We start from the raw sequence: 18,849 nt of genomic DNA, 5'->3' as shown, positions 1-18,849 counted from the left end.
ATACACATCATGGTTCCTTTCTCAAAGTCAAAAGTTACACGGCAGGCTTTATATACTTATTCGCTTAATAAGTTATTCCCTTATAAAAGTGATTATGGGGAACTGTAACAGAGAATGTATAAATAGGGAGCTTGAATGAGTAAGGATGAGTAGAAATGCCAGGCTGGATGACTCACAAGCTGGAATCAAGACTGCTGGGAGAAATACCAACAACCTCAGATATGAAGATGATACCACTCTAATGACAGAAAATGAAGAGGAATTAACGAGCCTCTTGATGAAAGTCAAAGAGGAGAGTGAAAAAGCTGGCTTGAAACTCAACATTAAAAAAACTAAGATCACAGCATTCAGCCCCATCACTTCGTGGCAAATAGCTGGGGAATAAAATGGAAACACAGTGACAGATTTTATTTTCTTGGGCTCTAAAATCATTGTGGATGGTGACTGCAGCCACAAAATTAAGAGACGCTTGTTCCTTGGAAGAAAAGCTACAACCAATCTAGAGAGCATATTAAAAAGCAAAGACATCACTTTGCCAATAAAGGTCCATACAGTCGACTAAAGCTATGTTTTTTCCCGTAGTCATGTATGGATGTGAGAATTGGACCATAAAGAAGGCTTAGCACCAGAGAATTCATGCTTTCAAATAGTGGTGCTGGAGAAGACTCTTGAAAGACCCTTAGACTGCAGTCTATCCTAAAAGGAATCAACCCTGAATAGTCATTGGAAGGACTGATGCTGAAGCTCCAACACTTTGCCACCTGATGCGAAGTGATGACGCACTGGAAAAGATTCTGATGCTGGGAAAGATTGAAGAGGACGGCAGAGGATGAGATGGTTGGATGGCATCACCAGTTCAATGGACATGAATCTGAGCAAACTCTAGGACACAGTGGAATATGGAAGACCTGGTGAGCTACAGTCCATGGGGTCACAAAGAGTCAGACCCAACTCAGCAACTGAACAACAGATCCTGCAGTACTACTGCTAAAAAAAATTCACATGTAAGTAGACCCGCACCGTCCAAGCCCATGTTGTTCAAGATCAACTGTATTTATATACAAGATGGATTCAGTTAAACAAAAAAAAACTAAGTTCATAGAGGCCCATCCTATTTAATATGTTTATCAATGTCCCCCCAAAATAGATGGAGAATATACACACTGGACTGCACGTAGGGCCAGCTGCCAACTCCACAGAAAACAAGAACTGAATTCAAAGCAACCTTCAGATAAACAGTCCACTTAAAAATGTTTAAATGCAACCCTGTCATTTGCAACAACATGCATGGACTTAGAGGATATTAGGCTAAGTACACTAAATCAGACAGGAAAGACAAACAGCATATGATTTCACTTATATACAGAATCTAAAAAACAAATGTATAAACATAACAAAATAGAAACAGACACAGATCCAAACTGGTGGTTGCCAGAGGGGAGGTGGGAGAGTTGAGTGAAATAGGTAAGGGAGATTAAGAGGTAAAAACTTTCAGTTAAAAGTAAATAAGTCAGCACAAGGAATACTGTTAATAGTACTGTAATAACTTCATATGGTGATAGATGATAACTAGACTTACTATGATGCATGTTTTGCAATATATAAATATATTGAATCACTATGCTGTACACCTAAAACTAATACAATATCGTTGAGTCAATTATACTTCATTAAAAATGCTTTTTAATTTTAAAATTAGAAAGACTAATTCAATAGTAAAGAAATAATATAATTGAAACAACAATGACAGAAAACAGGAAAAGATTAGCAAACAGAACAGAGTTATAACCATTAACAATCTGGAAATGGCTCAGCAGGTAACTTTACTTAAACACATTTATTATGTTAGAAGAAGTAACAAAAGTGTATATACTTTGTCCTAAAAAGAATGGTCAACTGCCTAACAACAGAAATTCTTACACTAAGAAGTACAGTTCTGATAACTGTACGTTTTAAAAGGTCATACAGAAAATGAAAAGGACTCAGAAAAGCAGCAGAAAAATTTCTAGTGGTCTGATGCACCAAGATTACAGTCTGTTTCTAAACTAGAAACTGAAACCTTTTACAATTTTCAAAAAGTATAAAAAGCATTTATAAATGTCCAAAAAATATATATAAAGCAAATATATGAGGGGAGATGGAAAATAGGTTAATGTTTATTAAGCTAAGTCACTTCAGTCGTGTCCGACTCTGTGCGACCCCATAGACCCATAGCCCACCAGGCTCCCCTTCCTGGAATTCTCAAGCAACAACACTAGAGTGGGTTGCCATTTCCTTCTAGTCTTAAAAGCTTGGCTTATTAGCCAGTCTTTTTACAAGGTAGGCGCTTGATTGTTTACATGGGAGTATGTGCATGCATCCACATACGTGAGCGATTTTTTTTTAACCTATTTAATCCTAACAACAACCTAGCAGGGAATTACTATTATCCTCACTATTCACATGTAGAAACTGAAGTGAAGAGGTGGAGTTAAGTATCTTGTCCAATCTTCCACAGCTTCAAGGGACAGATCTGAGACGTAGACAAGCCTGCCTTAGATTAATTAAGAAACATTTTTGCCCTAGAAGATGTAACTCTTAAATTGCATCATAAAAATAAAACCTTGGTTTAATTAAAAAAGAAAATATCTTCCAGAAATATGCCACATCCAGATAGACGTAACATAAAAAAAATAACGATAAACCACAATGTTTCTAACATTTTAAGCATTCACCTGCTTTCTTAATGAGACTAGGGGTAGCCCCAAACACCCTAAATATCCCTGTTAGAATTATGCCTTTCTAATTCCAGGTGATCGTTAGCTGCCACCTGTAGGACTTACGCTTAAATTAGTTTTAGCATGAATCAATAAAACTGTATGTGAATGCTATAAGAATCATAATTTAAAATTTCAAATGAAATAAAGTATAAATTACTGTCATTCTACACATGGCAATATTATAGATATTAGGGATGGAATTCCTGCCTGGAGAATCCCCATAGACAGAGGAGCCTAGCGGGCTACAGCCCATGGGGTCGCAGAGAGTCAGACACAAATGACAACTGTTCAGCACAGCACAGAACAAAGAGCAAAGGGCCAAGAAAAAGAAGGAGAAGGTGAGTCATTTTATTTCATCTTTGATGATTTGCTTTAATGCTTTTCTTCCCATCAATCAGATCAGATCAGATCAGTCGCTCAGTCGGGTCTGACTCTTTACGACCCCATGAATCGCAGCACGCCAGGCCTCCCTGTCCATCACCAACTCCCAGAGTTCACTCAGACTCACGTCATCGAGTCAGTGATGCCATCCAACCATCTCATCCTCTGTCGTCCCCTTCTCCTCCTGCCCTCAATCCCTCCCAGCATCAGGGTCTTTTCCAATGAGTCAACTCTTCGCGTGAGGTGGCCAAAGTACTGGAGTTTCAGCTTTAGCATCATTCCTTCCAAAGAAATCCCAGGGCTGATCTCCTTCAGAATGGACTGGTTGGATCTCCTTGCAGTCCAAAGGACTCTCAAGAGTCTTCTCCAACACCACAGTTCAAAAGCATCAATTCTTCGGCGCTCAGCCTTCTTCACAGTCCAACTCTCACATCGCATAGCTGACCACAGGAAAAACCATAGCCTTGACTAGACGAACCTTTGCTGGCAAAGTAATGTCTCTGTTTTGAATATGGTCATAACTTTTCTTCCAAGGAGTAAGCGTCTTTTAATTTCATGGCTGCAGTCACCATCTACAGTGATTTTGGAGCCCAGAAAAATAAAGTCTGACACTGTTTCCCCATTTATTTCCCATGAAGTGGTGGGACCGGATGCCATGATCTTCGTTTTCTGAATGTTGAGCTTTAAGCCAACTTTTTCACTCTTCACTTTCACTTTCATCAAGAGGCTTTTGAGTTCCTCTTCACTTTCTGCCATAAGGGTGGTGTCATCTGCATATCTGAGGTTATTGAATTTCTCCCGGCAATCTTGATTCCAGCTTGTGTTTCTTCCAGTCCAGCGTTTTTCATGATGTACTCTGCATATAGGTTAAATAACCAGGGTGACAATATACAGCCTTGACGTACTCCTTTTCCTATTTGGAACCGGTCTGTTGTTCCGTGTCCAGTTCTAACTGTTGTTTCCTGACCTGCATACAAATTTCTCAAGAGGCAGATCAGGTGGTCTGGTATTTCCATCTCTTACAGAATTTTCTACAGTTTCTTGTGATCCACACAGTCAAAGGCTTGGCATAGTCAATAAAGAAGAAATAGATGTTTTTCTGGAACTCTCTTGCTTTTTCCATGATCCAGTGGATGTTGGCAATTTGATCGCTGGTTCCTCTGCCTTTTCTAAAACCAGCTTGAACATCAGGAAGTTCACGGTTCACATACTGCTGAAGCCTGGCTTGGAGAATTTTGAGCATTACTTTACTAGCGTGTGAGATGAGTGCAATTGTGCGGTAGTTTGAGCATTCTTTGGCATTGCCTTTCTTTGGGATTGGAATGAAAACGGACCTTTTCCAGTGCTGTGGCCACTGCTGAGTTTTCCAAATTTGCTGGCATATTGAGTGCAGCACTTTCACAGCATCATCCTTCAGGATTTGGAATAGCTCAACTGGAATTCCATCACCTCCACTAGCTTTGTTCGTAGTGATGCTTTCTAAGGCCCACTTGACTTCACATTCCAGGATGTCTGGCTCTAGGTCAGTGATCACACCATCGTGATTATCTGGGTCATGAAGATCTTTTTTGTATAGTTCTTCTGTGTATTCTTGCCACCTCTTCTTAATATCTTCTGCTTCTGTTAGGTCCATACCATTTCTGTCCTTTATCGAGCCCATCTTGCATGAAATGTTCCTTTGGTATCTCTGATTTTCTTGAAGAGATCTCTAGCCTTTCCCATTCTGTTGTTTTCCTCTATTTGCATTGATCGCTGAGGAAGGCTTTCTTATCTCTTCTTGCTATTCTTTGGAACTCTGCATTCAGATGTTTGTATCTTTCCTTTTCTCCTTTGCTTTTTGCTTCTCTTCTTTTCACAGCTATTTGTAAGGCCTCCCCAGACAGCCATTTTGCTTTTTTGCATTTCTTTTCCATGGGGATGGTCTTGATCCCTGTCTCCTGTACAATGTCATGAACCTCAGTCCATAGTTCATCAGGCACTCTATCAGATCTAGGCCCTTAAATCTATTTCTCACTTCCACTGTATAATCATAAGGGACTTGATTTAGGTCATACCTGAATGGTCTAGTGGTTTTCCCTACTTTCTTCAATTTAAGTCTGAATTTGGCAATAAGGAGTTCATGGTCTGAAAATCATTGATGGAAAAGGAAATGGTAATCCACTCCAGTATTCTTATCTGGGAAATCCCATGGACAGCGGAGACTAGCAGGCTCAATGGGGTCACAAAAGATTCAGACATGACTTAGTGAGTAAACAACAATAGCAAAATAAAATCATGAACAATCAAAATGACAAAATTGACAAAGAGGAATAGTTGTTATATATACCTTGTTTAGACTCATTTCCTTCTTTGGATCCCACGTCTATGCTAATTACCTTCTAACATTGTGCAGGCCAAAATGAGCAATCAGAGCTCCTTTAAGCACTTTTAAGAACTTTTTGTTTAACAAAAAAGTTTTCTTGACACTCACAGAGTAAGCTGCTTAAAAGGGACTGATTCAATATTGTCAGTACCAGTGTGAGTGAAGAGAAACTGAACTCCTGGCCAAGAGATGTTAACTTAGAAGGCAGGAAGTTGTTGTCTAAGTACAAATAATTTTGCACTGCATGAGAGAGATATATACGATTTGATTTACATTCCATTTTATAGATTGCCGGGAGAAATATCAATAACCTCAGATATGCAGATGACACCACCCTTATGGCAGAAAGTGAAGAAGAACTAAAGAGCCTCTTGATGAAAGGGAAACAGGAGAGTGAAAAGGTTGGCTTAAACCTCAACATTCAGAAAACTAAAATCATGGCATCCGGTCCCATCACTTCATGGCAAATAGATGGGAAACCGTGGAAACAGTGACAGACTTTATTCTGGAGGGCTCCAAAATCACTGCAGATGGTGGCTGCAGCCATGAAATTAAAAGACGCTTTTAATTTATGAAAGTTATGACTAACCTAGACAGCATATTAAAAAGCAGAGACATTACTTTGCCAACAAAGGTCCATCTAGTCAAGGCTATGGTTCTTCCAGTCATGTATGGATGTGAGAGTTGAACTATAAAGAAAGCTGAGCCCCGAAGAATTGATGCTTTTGAACTGTGGTGTTGGAGAAGACTCTTGAGAGACCCTTGGACTACAAGAAGATCCAACCAGTCCATCCTAAAGGAGTTAAGTCCTGAGTGTTCATTGGAAGGACTGATATTGAAGCTGAAACTCCAATACTTTGGCCACCTGATGTGAAGAGCTGACTCATTTGAAAAGACTCTGATGCTGGGAGGGATTGGGGGCAGGAGGAGAAGGGGACGACAGAGGATGAGATGGCTGGACGGCATCACTGACTCAATGGACATGAGTTTGAGTGAACTCCGGGAGTTGGTGATGGACAGGGAGGCCTGGCGTGCTGCAGTCCATGGGGTTGCAAAGAGTTGGACACAACTGAGTGACTGAACTGAACTGAACATTTTACAGACACCTCTTCAAAAGGAAGAAATAGATTTCCTAATTAGTATTAGTTTATGCTTAAACTTAATATTTTACCCTGAACTCTTGAATTTTTCCATGCCTTTGCAAATTCAATATGTGTAATTTTGATCAGGGTGGAAAAAAGAATGTCTCATGTATCCTACTGTCCCTCAATTCAGCACAAATTTACACTTCCAGGCTCAGTAAGTGTTTGGTTAACCAGTGAGTAAATATTGTAGACAGCAGTGGATATACAAGTAAAGTAAAACCAGTAATTTACTGTTTATTACAGAAGACATCTCATCTTTTCTATGGCATTTTTCCATAAATAAGTGATTTTATGATCACTTGACCTTTTTTTTCTCAAGTAACCTTGTAAGCTGCTCCTTCATTTTAATATAGGAATAGTGGGAATATAGAGACGTTTTCCATTTTGCATGCTGGGTTGGACAGGAAATTGGTAGAATTGGGACTGTGGAACGTGGGTCACTTAAATTTTTATATCTTGTATAGCCAAATTTTTCATATAGGAAATTACCATATTCCTATTATCCAGTACTCTAAGGGCCTGTGTATAACATTCTATTTCATTTACCCCAGGTATATTTTCATCCAAAACTCTTTCAAAGGTATATCTTGAAGGTGCTTCTATAAAAGCAGCACTACATGTATTCATTAAGTGATCTAATATTCCTAGAATAGTTTTCATCTTCTCTTTTTCCCCTCTAAATAATAAATTTTCATAGAGCTTCTCTTTATTTCTTTGGGTTTTACTTATTTGCCATCTCTTTTCATTGCTGCTGCCAATGTAAAACTTCTCTTTTGCTGGCAGAATGAAAAAGCTTTATTTTGAATTTTAAGTATCATGTATCATACATCAATTAGGCTCAATAAAGCTGCCATTTTGAACTAGAGGTATCCTGTCAAGAGCTTGCCAAGGAGTCTCATTGCTTCCTCTAAGAGCAGCAAATTCAGTGATATATCTGCCCAAGTGATATTTTGCCCGAATGTTTGTGAGTCTGATCAAGAAACACAATGGGTCTTCTGTGTCAGAAATACTGTGAATGAAAAACTGCCAAATCCTTTCTTGTATATTTTAAACACCCCTACAACATTTTACCTATCTGTCTTTAATGGTTTCTAAACATATGGCCAAGTTTGATCTGGGTTTGATTTCTTTAGTGAAGAGGATGCCATCAAAACAATTCTAAAACGTCTGAATACACGGCTAGGTTGAAGTGTCAAAGACTATGTTTTAATGTTGGTTTGAATACACTAGAGTGAGCAATTATGATTTGCCTAAGAACAACACAACAAGCTCATATTTTGCTTTTTTCTAACTGAAGACATTCACGGATATATTTTAACCTCAAACGTACTTTTAAAAAATAATAAATGAGTGTGTCAGAATTCTTCCAATAAAATTTCTGCTAAAAAAAAAAGAAAACAAAAAAAAAAAAAGAAAATCACTGATAAAATTCCAAAGACCAAAATTCTCAACCATCCTAGTTCGAAATAAAATCAAGAGAAAAAAAAAAACAGCAAAGATGGCTAAAAGGAAATGCACAATGAAACATAAGACATACCTGAGACACATCATCAAGCTGAGGTTTCGCACAAAGGCTAGAGAGACTCTCTGCTCGCATGAGATATTCTGCAGTTCTTCTCTTCACAGCTTCTCGCCGGGTGGGGCTTGACTCTCCTAAAAGGAGAAAACAAAAGTCCAGACATGTGAAAAGTAAACTTTCACTCCTGCAAACTGAAGATTAACTTCCTTCTACCCAATTTACCACCTGTCACATTTCTAATTGAAAAGACGAGAGAGATCAAAATCGGAACAGACATCAAAGTTACTAATATCAGCAAGGTCTACATATTACCCAGATAAATTGCATTTATCTAAATTCTGAAATTCCCATATTGTATAAAAGGAATCAACATATAAAGAATGTGATATAAAAAGCTCTGTGGACAAAAGATTAGGCTAGTCCAACTCAACAAATAGCACCAAATGGAAGAGATGTTTAGTAAGAGGTGAGACATGGATGTGAGATGCTGTAAAAGTACCACCAAACCAGATAAAAGTATTCAGGGAAACTTTAATATTTCCAAGTGTCATGGTTTATTCATGAATAACAAATTGTCACCCACCTTACAACTGAACACAAGAATGTGACTTTAATTCTTTTAACATATAATTATCTGAAACTGAAATAGGGTCACTACCCTGTCTGGCTCCCAGTTTCCCTAACGGAAGGGTATTCAAAGCGGCCTTTAATGAACTCAGGATCTCAAAAAGGAGGCGGTCTACTCCTGGATCTCTCCTCTCCAGAGCAGGATGATCCGATGCTTTTATCCATTTTACGTACTCGACTATAACATTTCATTTGAAGAAAAGATTCTAGGGCTGAAAGTCAAAAAGTTTGACACCACTGTACTATACGATGTCTATGGTTCCGTTTATAAATACTATTCAATACTGTGCATGACTCATTTTTATCAAAGCACTTCATAATACACAGTACTGTTTTTATAATTCACCCTAGGCACCTTCTGAATGAAGCTGTTTTAAGTATCACACAGTGGAAAGTACCCTGGATTACATCCCAGAAACCCTGGTTATCTGAATTCTGGCCCTGCCTCTCATTAGTCATGTGTCCAATGATAAGCCATTTCAACTCTGAACCTCTTCCTCATTCTCTAAAATGGAAATACATACCTCAAATGACTACAGAGATTAAAGGAGACAAAATACATAAAAGGTACTACAACAGATCCAGTAGTAAAGAAAGCAATAAATTATTAAAGTTTTCAATCTTGGTTTTCCTTTCAAAACCAAATCCTATGCAATAATGTCACCTAGTTTGCTGAATTAGAAGTGAACTGAATTACAATAAAGCAGATATTTTCCCCCAAAAGACTTTCTGCCTGAAATAACATCTACTTCTTCTGGGAAATGTCCTTTTCTCCTCCCCTTCAGACCCCTCCATCTCCTGCCAACCACTACCAACTCTTAGTTCAGTTCAGTCGCTCAGTCATGTCCAACTCTTCGCAACGCCTTGGACCACAGCACACCAGCCCTCGCTGTCCATCACCAACTCCCGGAGTCTACTCAAACTCATGTCCATTGAGTCAGTGATGCCATCCAACCATCTGAACCTCTGTCATCCCTCTCTCCTTCTGCCTTCAATCTTTCCCAGTATCAAGGTCTTTTCAAATGATTCAGTTCTTTGCATCAGGTGGCCAAAGTAATGGAGTTTCAGCTTCAGCATCAGTCCTTCCAATGAATATTCAGGACTGATATCCTTTAGGATGGACTAGTTGGCTCTCCTTGCAGTCCAAGGGACTCTCAAGTCTTCTCCAACACCACAGTTCAAAAGCACCATTTCTTTGGCGCTCAGCTTTCTTTATAGTCCAACTCTCACATCCATGCATGACTACTAGCTTTAACTAGAGGGACCTTTGTTGGCAAAGTAATGTCTCTGCTTTTTAATATACTGTCTAGGTTAGTCATAACTTTCCTTCCAAGGAGTAAGCATCTTTTAATTTCATGGCTGCAGCCACCATCTGCAGTGATTTTGGAGCCCCCCAAAATAAATTCTGTCACTGTTTCCACTGTTTCCCCATCTATTTGTCATGAAGTGATGGGACCAGATGCCATGATCTTCATTTTCTGAATGTTGAGCTTTAAGCCAACTTCTTCACTCTCCTCTTTCCCTTTCATCAAGAGGCTCTTTAGTTCTTCACTTTCTGCCATAAGGGTGGTGTCATCTGCATATCTGAGATTATTGATACTTCTCCTGGCAATCTTGATTCCATCTTGTGTTCATTCAACCCTTAACATGGTTTGAAAGAAAGCTTCTACCTTTTTTCAGATCTCAGCCCCTCCAATCACTACTTGTTAGCCAAGGGTGAGCCTCCCTGTTACAGCAGAGCCAATCAGAACCCCACCCTCCTGGCCACAGCTGGAGAAGGGAGAATTTGACCCAACACAAACTGGACCAATCCTCTGTGTAACTGATGCTGGAAATAAGATGAGTGGGACTGCCAACAGCCATCGTTTCTGTCAAAGAAAAAAAAAAAAAAAACCTACAAGAAGGAACTTGACAGATGCAAATATGAGAGACAAAAAAAGAAACTCTAATGTGACTGGGGCCCCTGATTTTAGCTGGACTTACAATCCTAAGGAAGTGGACTGTATCACATGTAAACCAAAGAACCCTAACTGAATACAGACCTCAAAGAAAAACTGCAACAAAGCCTGGATTGCAATTTTGCTTGAATATCTTTCCTTTCACAGCTCTTACCTTACAATTCCATCTCTTCTCTCCTTTATGGTTGTCATTGTTCGGTCACTCAATCATGCCCAACTCTTTGTGACCCCATGGACTTTGGCCCACCAGGCTCCCCTGTCCATGGGATTTCCCAGGCAAGAATACTGGAGTGGGTTGCTATTTCCTCCTCCAGGGAAATCTTCCCGACTGGGGATTGAACCTCTTGTGTCTGTCTCTTGCATTCACAGGCAGATTCTTTAGCACTGTGCCACCTGGGAAACCTTCAGTGTAATTAACCTCTAATAAAACTTCAAAATATTCTTTTTTTCAAAAGAAAAAAAAATTAACTTTCTCACAAAGTAACCTGAAATTCAAAAATGTCAAGACTATAAAACACCTATTTAAAGCTAGAGCTAAAACTCTATTTTGTAATCAAATTGCTGCTTTTTAAACTTTTGGTATTTCTGTCGCTTTCTAGGCAGTCACCATAGTAACAGAGAAAAAAGAACCGGAAACTAGCAGTTGAAATGGACTCCTGCTGATGATAGTGGTTCCGCTTCCATGGAAACAACAATGAAGTGATGGAAATACTGGAAGCCTTTTTAAATGTAACCTTAAATATACATACTAGGACTCCTTCCTTATCAGCCCCTTAAAAGTAGGTCACAAGCACTGCCGATCAACAGCAGCCGCCCAGGATGAAAACCACCTCTTGCAGACTGTGGCTGCAGGATCCTTGCTGAGGTCTGTGAGTCCCATAAAGAAAAGATCAATCTATCGATTTCCAGAATAAGTCCAACTAATCACATTATTTATAAATGTGACTTTAAACGGATTTTACTTGATCAAAACTTTTGAATCTAACCTTAATTTCTTAATCTTCCTTTTAAGACACACACAAAGCTTATGATTATTTTTCAGGGCAACCAGGCTACCTGGAATTTAACTGCTAACCCCACACTAGGTCATGCGACTATTATTTCTTCAGTAATCTATCTATAAATGCTTTTAAAAATGGATCCATATTTAACATGCTACCTAGAAATAAACCAATACCTTCAGTAAGTTCTCTACATTTCTGTTGATCATTCAGAATTTCCACTGTGCTTTGGCAGTCAAGACAGAAAAGCTGCTTCTGTTATTTCTTTAACAACCGTTAGGTCAAAAAGTTCTGGTGTCCAGTAAAAGACGTTTTGTATATATTCAGTCAACTCATATTTCTTTACCTCAAATCAAGAGAGAGGATAGAATCAGGGTGATTACAGAACGTGTGAAAGAAGAAAGTGTAGCTCAGTAGAAATGAGCAGAAATTTTGTAGTTGTTATTGAGGGACTTCCCTGGTGGTTCAGTAGATAAGACTCCAAACTCCCATTACAGGGGGCCCAGGTTCGATCCTTGGTCGGGGAACTAGATCCCAAATACCACAACAAAGAATGTGCATGCTGCAATGAAAAAGATCCCACATGCCACAGGGAATTCAGATCAAAGCCCCTGTGGGCTGCAACCAAGACCCTGTTCAGCCAAATAAGTATTTTTTTTAAGTTGTCATTGACAATTTTAGAAGCACTGGCCTGCCTAGCCTATCCCAGAGCACCAACTCTCACTCAGCTTCCTCAGAGAAGTTTTTATAGAAGGTACCATCTACAGATAATAGAATTGTGAAATTCTTATTTACCCAAGAGGCTATCACCATCTGGCCACTCCTTGATCACAACAGTAAATTCATCTACTGTATTACCTTCTTTTTTTAACAAAGGAAATGGAGGCTTGGAGATGGGAAATGCCTTTCTCCATCACAAAGTTAATTTAAGAACCTAAATCTAAACCAGGTCGTATGCTACCACGCTTCACATAATTGAATCTGAATTAGATCATTGAGTAGAACAAGAAGAATACAGAGCACAGGGCAAGCACAATACAAGTGAGTAAGGGAACAAAGATGAGGAGAAAATAAATGTAAGGAGTTGAGGCAGGAGCCTGAGTCAGAGAGAAGCAAAGAGACTGAAGGAATCAGACAGCACACGGTAAAATCACAGCCATGAAGAGGCATATAAATTTCACACCATGTAAAAGAGAATGGGCCTCTAGGAGAAAAACTGGGCTCTCAAACATTCTTCTTACCCAAGGATTTCTTTGGAAAACAAAAGCGAAAGCGAAGTCGCTCAGTCGTGCCCGACTCTTAGCGACCCCATGGACTGGAGCCTACGAGGCTCCTCCGTCCATGGGATTTTCCAGGCAAGAGTACTGGAGTGGGGTGCCATTGCCTTCTCTGATTAAAGGCCACTCATTTATCCGTTTTTAAAAAAGGGCATTTTTACTCACAGAAATAATGAAAATCAGTTTCAAGAACTAGAAAAGTGAATTCTTCCAGTTCTGTTATTCTACCCTTAGACACTAAAAAAGAATATAGCTAATGCCTCATCACTGATTCAACAGAAGAAAAGCAATGCTGAAGGAAGAACTGACCATGTTGAACTTTTTACAATAATTTTATGTATTCATTTTTGGCTGTGCCGGATCCTCACTGCCGCACGGGCTCTTCTCTAATTGCAGGGAGCAGGGGCCACTCCCCAGTTGTACTGCATGGGCTTCTCTTTGGGGTGGTTTCCCCCGTTGAGGAGCACAGGCTCAGGGGCATAGGCTCGGTAGATGTGGTGACAGGCGGGGCAGCTCCGCAGCATGTGGGATCAAACCTGCGTCTCCTGCGTTGGCAGGCGGACTCCCCACCACTGAGCCACCCGGGAAGCCCCATGTTGGACTTCTTGAAAGCCAGTGTGTCTACATTTGTACTTTATGGGAAATTTTAGGGGATTTTTAAGAGCATTTTGATCATACTTGATCGTCTCCACATGCTCAGAATTTAATTCCCATATAAGACTGTACTTAATCACATCTTATATTCTGATCTCTACTCCTCTACTCCACACTGTCCACCAGGCTCTATGCCACATTACTCTTGGTCAAGGGTGCCTGGTTTGCATTCAAATTTATCACTTTAGAAAGAACATCCAAATCAACCTGGGTTTGCTGCAGTAAGTTTTTGTTCGTTAGTGATTCTCTTTTAAACAACTTCAGTCACATAAAAGAATACGCCTATTTGAGATGGCCTTGGTGGTGAGAATTTGTTGTTGTTTTTTTTTAAGTGCTGATTTATTATATTTAATGGGTTTTTTGTTCTTTTCAGGGAAAGCCTACCATTTCTGACTTATGCTAAGTGTTCTGACAACAAAAGGCAACCTTGAGAAGAACTGTAATGTATGGTTCTATACAAAATCCACAAACATGGAGCCAGCAGCCTTTCCATGAATAACACAAACCTGGTTGAGAAAGGGAATCTGCTTCCCATTTGCATTTAACCAATCTTCTATTAATGTTTTTTCTAAACTCAGTGTCATGTGAACCCTAGAAGTTCAAAGAGTCACCAAAGAATAGTAAAAGCAATAGTCACAATAACATTCACACCCAGGCACTGCCTCGATTATAATTGCTTTCAATGTTGTTTTGCCGTTTTTTGGTCCTTAAAGAAACAAGCAGCCCAAAATGGAGCCACCTGAGCTAAGCCCATGTCACCAAACCAAGACTTAACACCTAACCTAACTGTAGTTTCAAACTTCCCCAGGACTGGAATCTTAACCAGTCAGTCTGCAATTTCCTGGTCAGCACCAGGGAGGTAACTGGCCAATAAGTATTTTTGTCTCCCAAAGGAGGGTGCCTCGCTCAAATAGTTCTTTTCTGTTTACAACTTCCTTGTCCCAGCCCCTCTCTGGCTTTAACAACCTTTCCCTTTCTGGAGTTCCCTGGAGCTCCTTTCTACTTGCTGGATGGGAGGCTGCCTGGTTCATGAATCAACTAAAAAAGCCAACTAGATCTTCAAACTTACTAGGCTGGATCCTTTTAATAGATAGGGTGTCAGAGCTGGGATCCAAAGTGAACAAACTTCTGATGGCATTCTGACACACAGGTTTGGAACCTGTGGAGCCCTTTTTGCGGTTGCTGTCTTTCTTGCTATTTTCAAGGACCAGGGGTAAGTTTCTGTAAACACCAAGCTCCTTTCTCTCTGCATCAAGCTCCACGTCTGATTGGCTTTCCTTTACAGAGCAAGACACCTTAAGCTGATGGGCACTTCTGCCTGGAACTCAAATCCCTCGCTTTATTATGTGGATTGTAGTTCCCAGGTTTTTGAGCAGAACCCTCAACCCTTAACTCTGTCCCAGGATCCACTTAGGAACTGTTCGCGGTAATGTGCAGTTCCCTATTTATGTGGGGCCCCCCGTCCACCGCCCTCATTTATTGAGATCTGCTGGTTTAATCCTTTCTCCAGTCTAAGGTCCCACACTGGGGCATTGGTGTGGTACACACAAGGCCTCTTCTTGGCTGGAACTTAGTTACCTGAAGGTACATGGTGGGGGCGGGGGTCTTATTTTATGTAGATAAAGGCTAAATGCTAATAATATCCCAGAATTCAAAACAGCCTCAACATTTATGGTTAAGGATTAAGGATTTAAGATCTGTTAGCGCAACTACCACCTAACTCAAAAACTCCCAAATTAGGATAAGCTGGTCACAGAATGGGATATTGACAGTCATCTTCTAACCTTAAGAAAATTTCCACACACAGAGGTAGACGGTAAAACACTACATAATCCCCAATACAGTGACTCACCCCTCTTAGGTATCAGTTTGATTCCAAGAGACCAAAAGGCTTAACTAAAATAATAAAAATAATAACGGAATTTTTAAAATCCAGAGTTAAGCAAACCTATGTCTAACAACTATAATCCTGGAAATCTACAAAAGTGGCAAAAATCTAACTAAAAACAACCTAGAATTATGATGGCCATTATGGGGAACTTTGCAACTAGACAAGATCATTCACTTGAGATGCACACTTAAGAGTGCCCCAATTAAATTACAAACAGAAGGGGATACATATTTTAATTGGTATGCAGAGCTTCCAAAGGCTTCAAAATGCCAAAAAGAACTTTAAAGTTTCATTACAAAAAACTAATAAAAAAGTAAAGACACAAGAGGTATCTAAAACAAAGGATTGTAAGACAGACACCACTCCTACTGCCCCCTATCTACCTTTATCTAGTACTCACTCTAGTAGTCCTCTGTTTGAACTGTCTTTCTACTCTGAAGAGACTACAGGGCCATAAACAAAAGTCTATGAGGTTAATGGCCTTAAAGGTACCCCCATATAGCTCTGAAAGAAGGACCCTGTAAAGACCCCTCTCAGACATAATGAGACTGAGGATTTTCTGCTAAGCTGCTACATCATTCCCTTAAACAACCAAGGGGAAGCTAAAATCAAAAATTAATTTTAAAACCTTGACAAATTCTGGTAAACATCAGAGATACATTCTTTCCACTTAAACCCCACTTAGAACCTGCAGCCAGGATCTTGGAAATAAACTGGCAGAAGTTAGCTAAGGGTAAGAATTATTATAATTCTTCTGGATCTCTGTCTGTAGTACCCAATAAAGAGAAAAATGTGTTTTTAATCCCATTACAGGATGCCTCTTAAGTCCAAAGGGTTGTTCAACACTGTCAGCAATATTTACTGTTTATTCAAGCTGAAAACTGGTAAGATTGTATTTTTAAAATTTTAAGCAGTTCTGTGGTCAAAAGTTGGCCAACTTGGAAGCTGATATACAGAGCCTGGTAAGAACTTTTTAAGGCCTTCTCCCCTAAACTAAAATAATATACCCAGCAGCAAAGAAAAACCTTCTAAAGCCCTTGAAAGGACTTACGGGTGGATCAACCTATGATGTCATTTAAGTAACCACCCAATTCCTTGAGTAATTGAGAGCAACTGTCCTTAACCTATAAATCTTTGCAAGACTAGAAATGCAGCTCAAGGCAATCCAAAATTCACCTATTCCTTCTTCTAGTCATATAACCTCCCTTATTTACTTAAAAGTCTTATAACTTGCATTTTTTTCTTATGTCTTTGGGATGTAAATATTAACATACAAACTTCAGAGAGGTAATTCTTATTAGTAAAAAAAACACAGGAAAGAGGAGCTGGGGGTAGGTCATTTGGAACTTGAGCTACTGAGAAATCTTAAGTGTAGAGAAGCTATGCAGTCCCAGTTCGTGCCTGCCTATACATTCCCATGTGCCTATACCTGAGTTACAGATATATTTTCTACTCTGGATTGTACAGCCAAAATGCATTTATAGAAGAGCTCTATTTAATTGGCTTACAAAAAATTAAACACTTCATGTATTCATAAAATTCTTTAAAAAATAAGAAAAATTAACCCCAATGCTTTTGAGGTTCACATGATCTGAGATAACATTGAGTAAATAAGCTTGTTTTAAGTTTGTTGATTTCATTAAAACAGACAGACACATCTTTAAAGTTATTGATATTAAAAATAATGAAAGTATACACCTTTCATTCAACCCAGGCTCACTAAAGATCACATAAGTTCAATTTATCTATTACAAATTTTGTCAGCAAGAAAAATGGCTTAGAATGAACACTGACATTGTCTAATGTTTCATGAAGCTTTTGTGGGCAGTCTAAGCATAATTGTTAAAAACAAGTAAATAAAATAGATGTAAGGAGGATAAAAAGTTTGTAGGTGAACCATCTAATAGTGTCTCCAAGTCTTTACAGTAACCTGAAATTCCACTAAGTTAAAAGATAGGCATTAAATATCTAGATCATTTCCAAACAAGGTGGAGCACTGAAATATTAATTACTGAACACAAGTTTATTTAATTTTTGTTTTCTTTCATAGAGGAATTAAAGGCATTTTGTTCTCTTAATAAGCTTGTTTTTGCCACACTGAGAAACTATAAGAAAACACATTTCTAGAAATTTTAAAAATATTTAAGAATCTGCCAATCCACAGAATGCTAATGTGAAAGATAGTTCATAATTGCTCACTTCCCAGTTTTCACTAGAAACAAGTTTTCTAAACAAGTTTAAAAACAAGGTTTATAAGGGTTAAGAATTCTCATATTAATCATTAAAACTACTAGAAATAATAAGGAAAAGGAATTTTATGTGTTATCAGGACTGGCTAAGATGGGAATGAGTCTGATTAAGTGAGTTTTAACATCAAAAGTAAGCTGGTATAAAATTAGAATTTGACTTTCTCCCTGTTGAAAGGGACAAAGCTTTCTTAGACTGTTGGTCTGCTTTTGACAATCAGAGATTATAAAAGGTTTTTCTTTACCTTTTGAAAAATCTGCCAGGGAGGAGGTGGGGGACACAAAGATCTTTGCTTTGTCAAAATAAGCACCTATGTTCCTGCCGTCTATATCAGACCTTTGATCTCTTAAACCTAGTCCTGTCAATATTAAAAGAGCTAATTTTCACTCAGAACTATGCAATCTATATTTGCCTGTAAAGTCTTTGCCACTTTAGTTAAATACATAAGTACTGTTTCGCGGTTTCCTATGACCCTATGTGACCAAGTATTTTTAAACCTTTTAATATTTTTGACAAACTTCCCAAAAATCAAATTCTAAAAGAAGTCTTTCTGACCTCAAACTAACTTTGGGATGTTTTTTAGAGGGCCCCAAGCATATTGCAAAAGATTTCGTTCTCTCTTCTCATAAAAAGATAGATGTTAAATTAACTACACTTATTTGATATGTTAAATTACATGTGAAGAAGCATTGAGAAATAAAAATACTAAGTTTATGTTGTATTTATATAGGATGTAAGTACTTTTAAAAATATATGAAGTTCCTAGAAATCTGATATATGTTAGTATCTGGTAATGTTGTGATAAAACATTATAATACACAGTGATATTTTATTTATAATAGTAATACAATAATAACTCTGATAATGTTATCAGTCATAATTCTAGTTACTGTCTTAGAGTGTTATGTACCATAGAAATAACCAAATTTCCCTGTCAACTACACTGTAATGAACTCTAATCAGATCTTTAACCATGGCATTTTAAGTCTTTTGACATTTACAGACAGTTATTGCTTTACTCCGAGGTT

The 18,849-nt window shown here is 38.6% G+C and overlaps 1 protein-coding gene across 3 annotated transcripts in view; it reads right to left on the bottom strand.

Annotated features, from left to right (window-relative positions):
* The window catches only part of RPS6KC1 (ribosomal protein S6 kinase C1), a 204,023-nt gene that overhangs the window by 81,273 nt on the left and 103,901 nt on the right, over positions 1-18,849 (bottom strand). For all 3 annotated transcript variants that reach the window (XM_005888537.2, XM_070384767.1, XM_070384769.1), the window contains exon 7: positions 8,185-8,300. In XM_005888537.2, coding sequence (XP_005888599.2) covers positions 8,185-8,300 — 116 coding nt within the window. The remainder of the gene's footprint in view (positions 1-8,184; positions 8,301-18,849) is intronic.

Source organism: Bos mutus, chromosome 16 (genome assembly GCF_027580195.1).
Source record: "Bos mutus isolate GX-2022 chromosome 16, NWIPB_WYAK_1.1, whole genome shotgun sequence".
Taxonomy (NCBI): Eukaryota; Metazoa; Chordata; class Mammalia; order Artiodactyla; family Bovidae; genus Bos; species Bos mutus.
The sequence above is the reverse complement of the archived record's forward strand: the minus strand, read 5'-3'. Positions and strand labels throughout refer to the sequence as shown.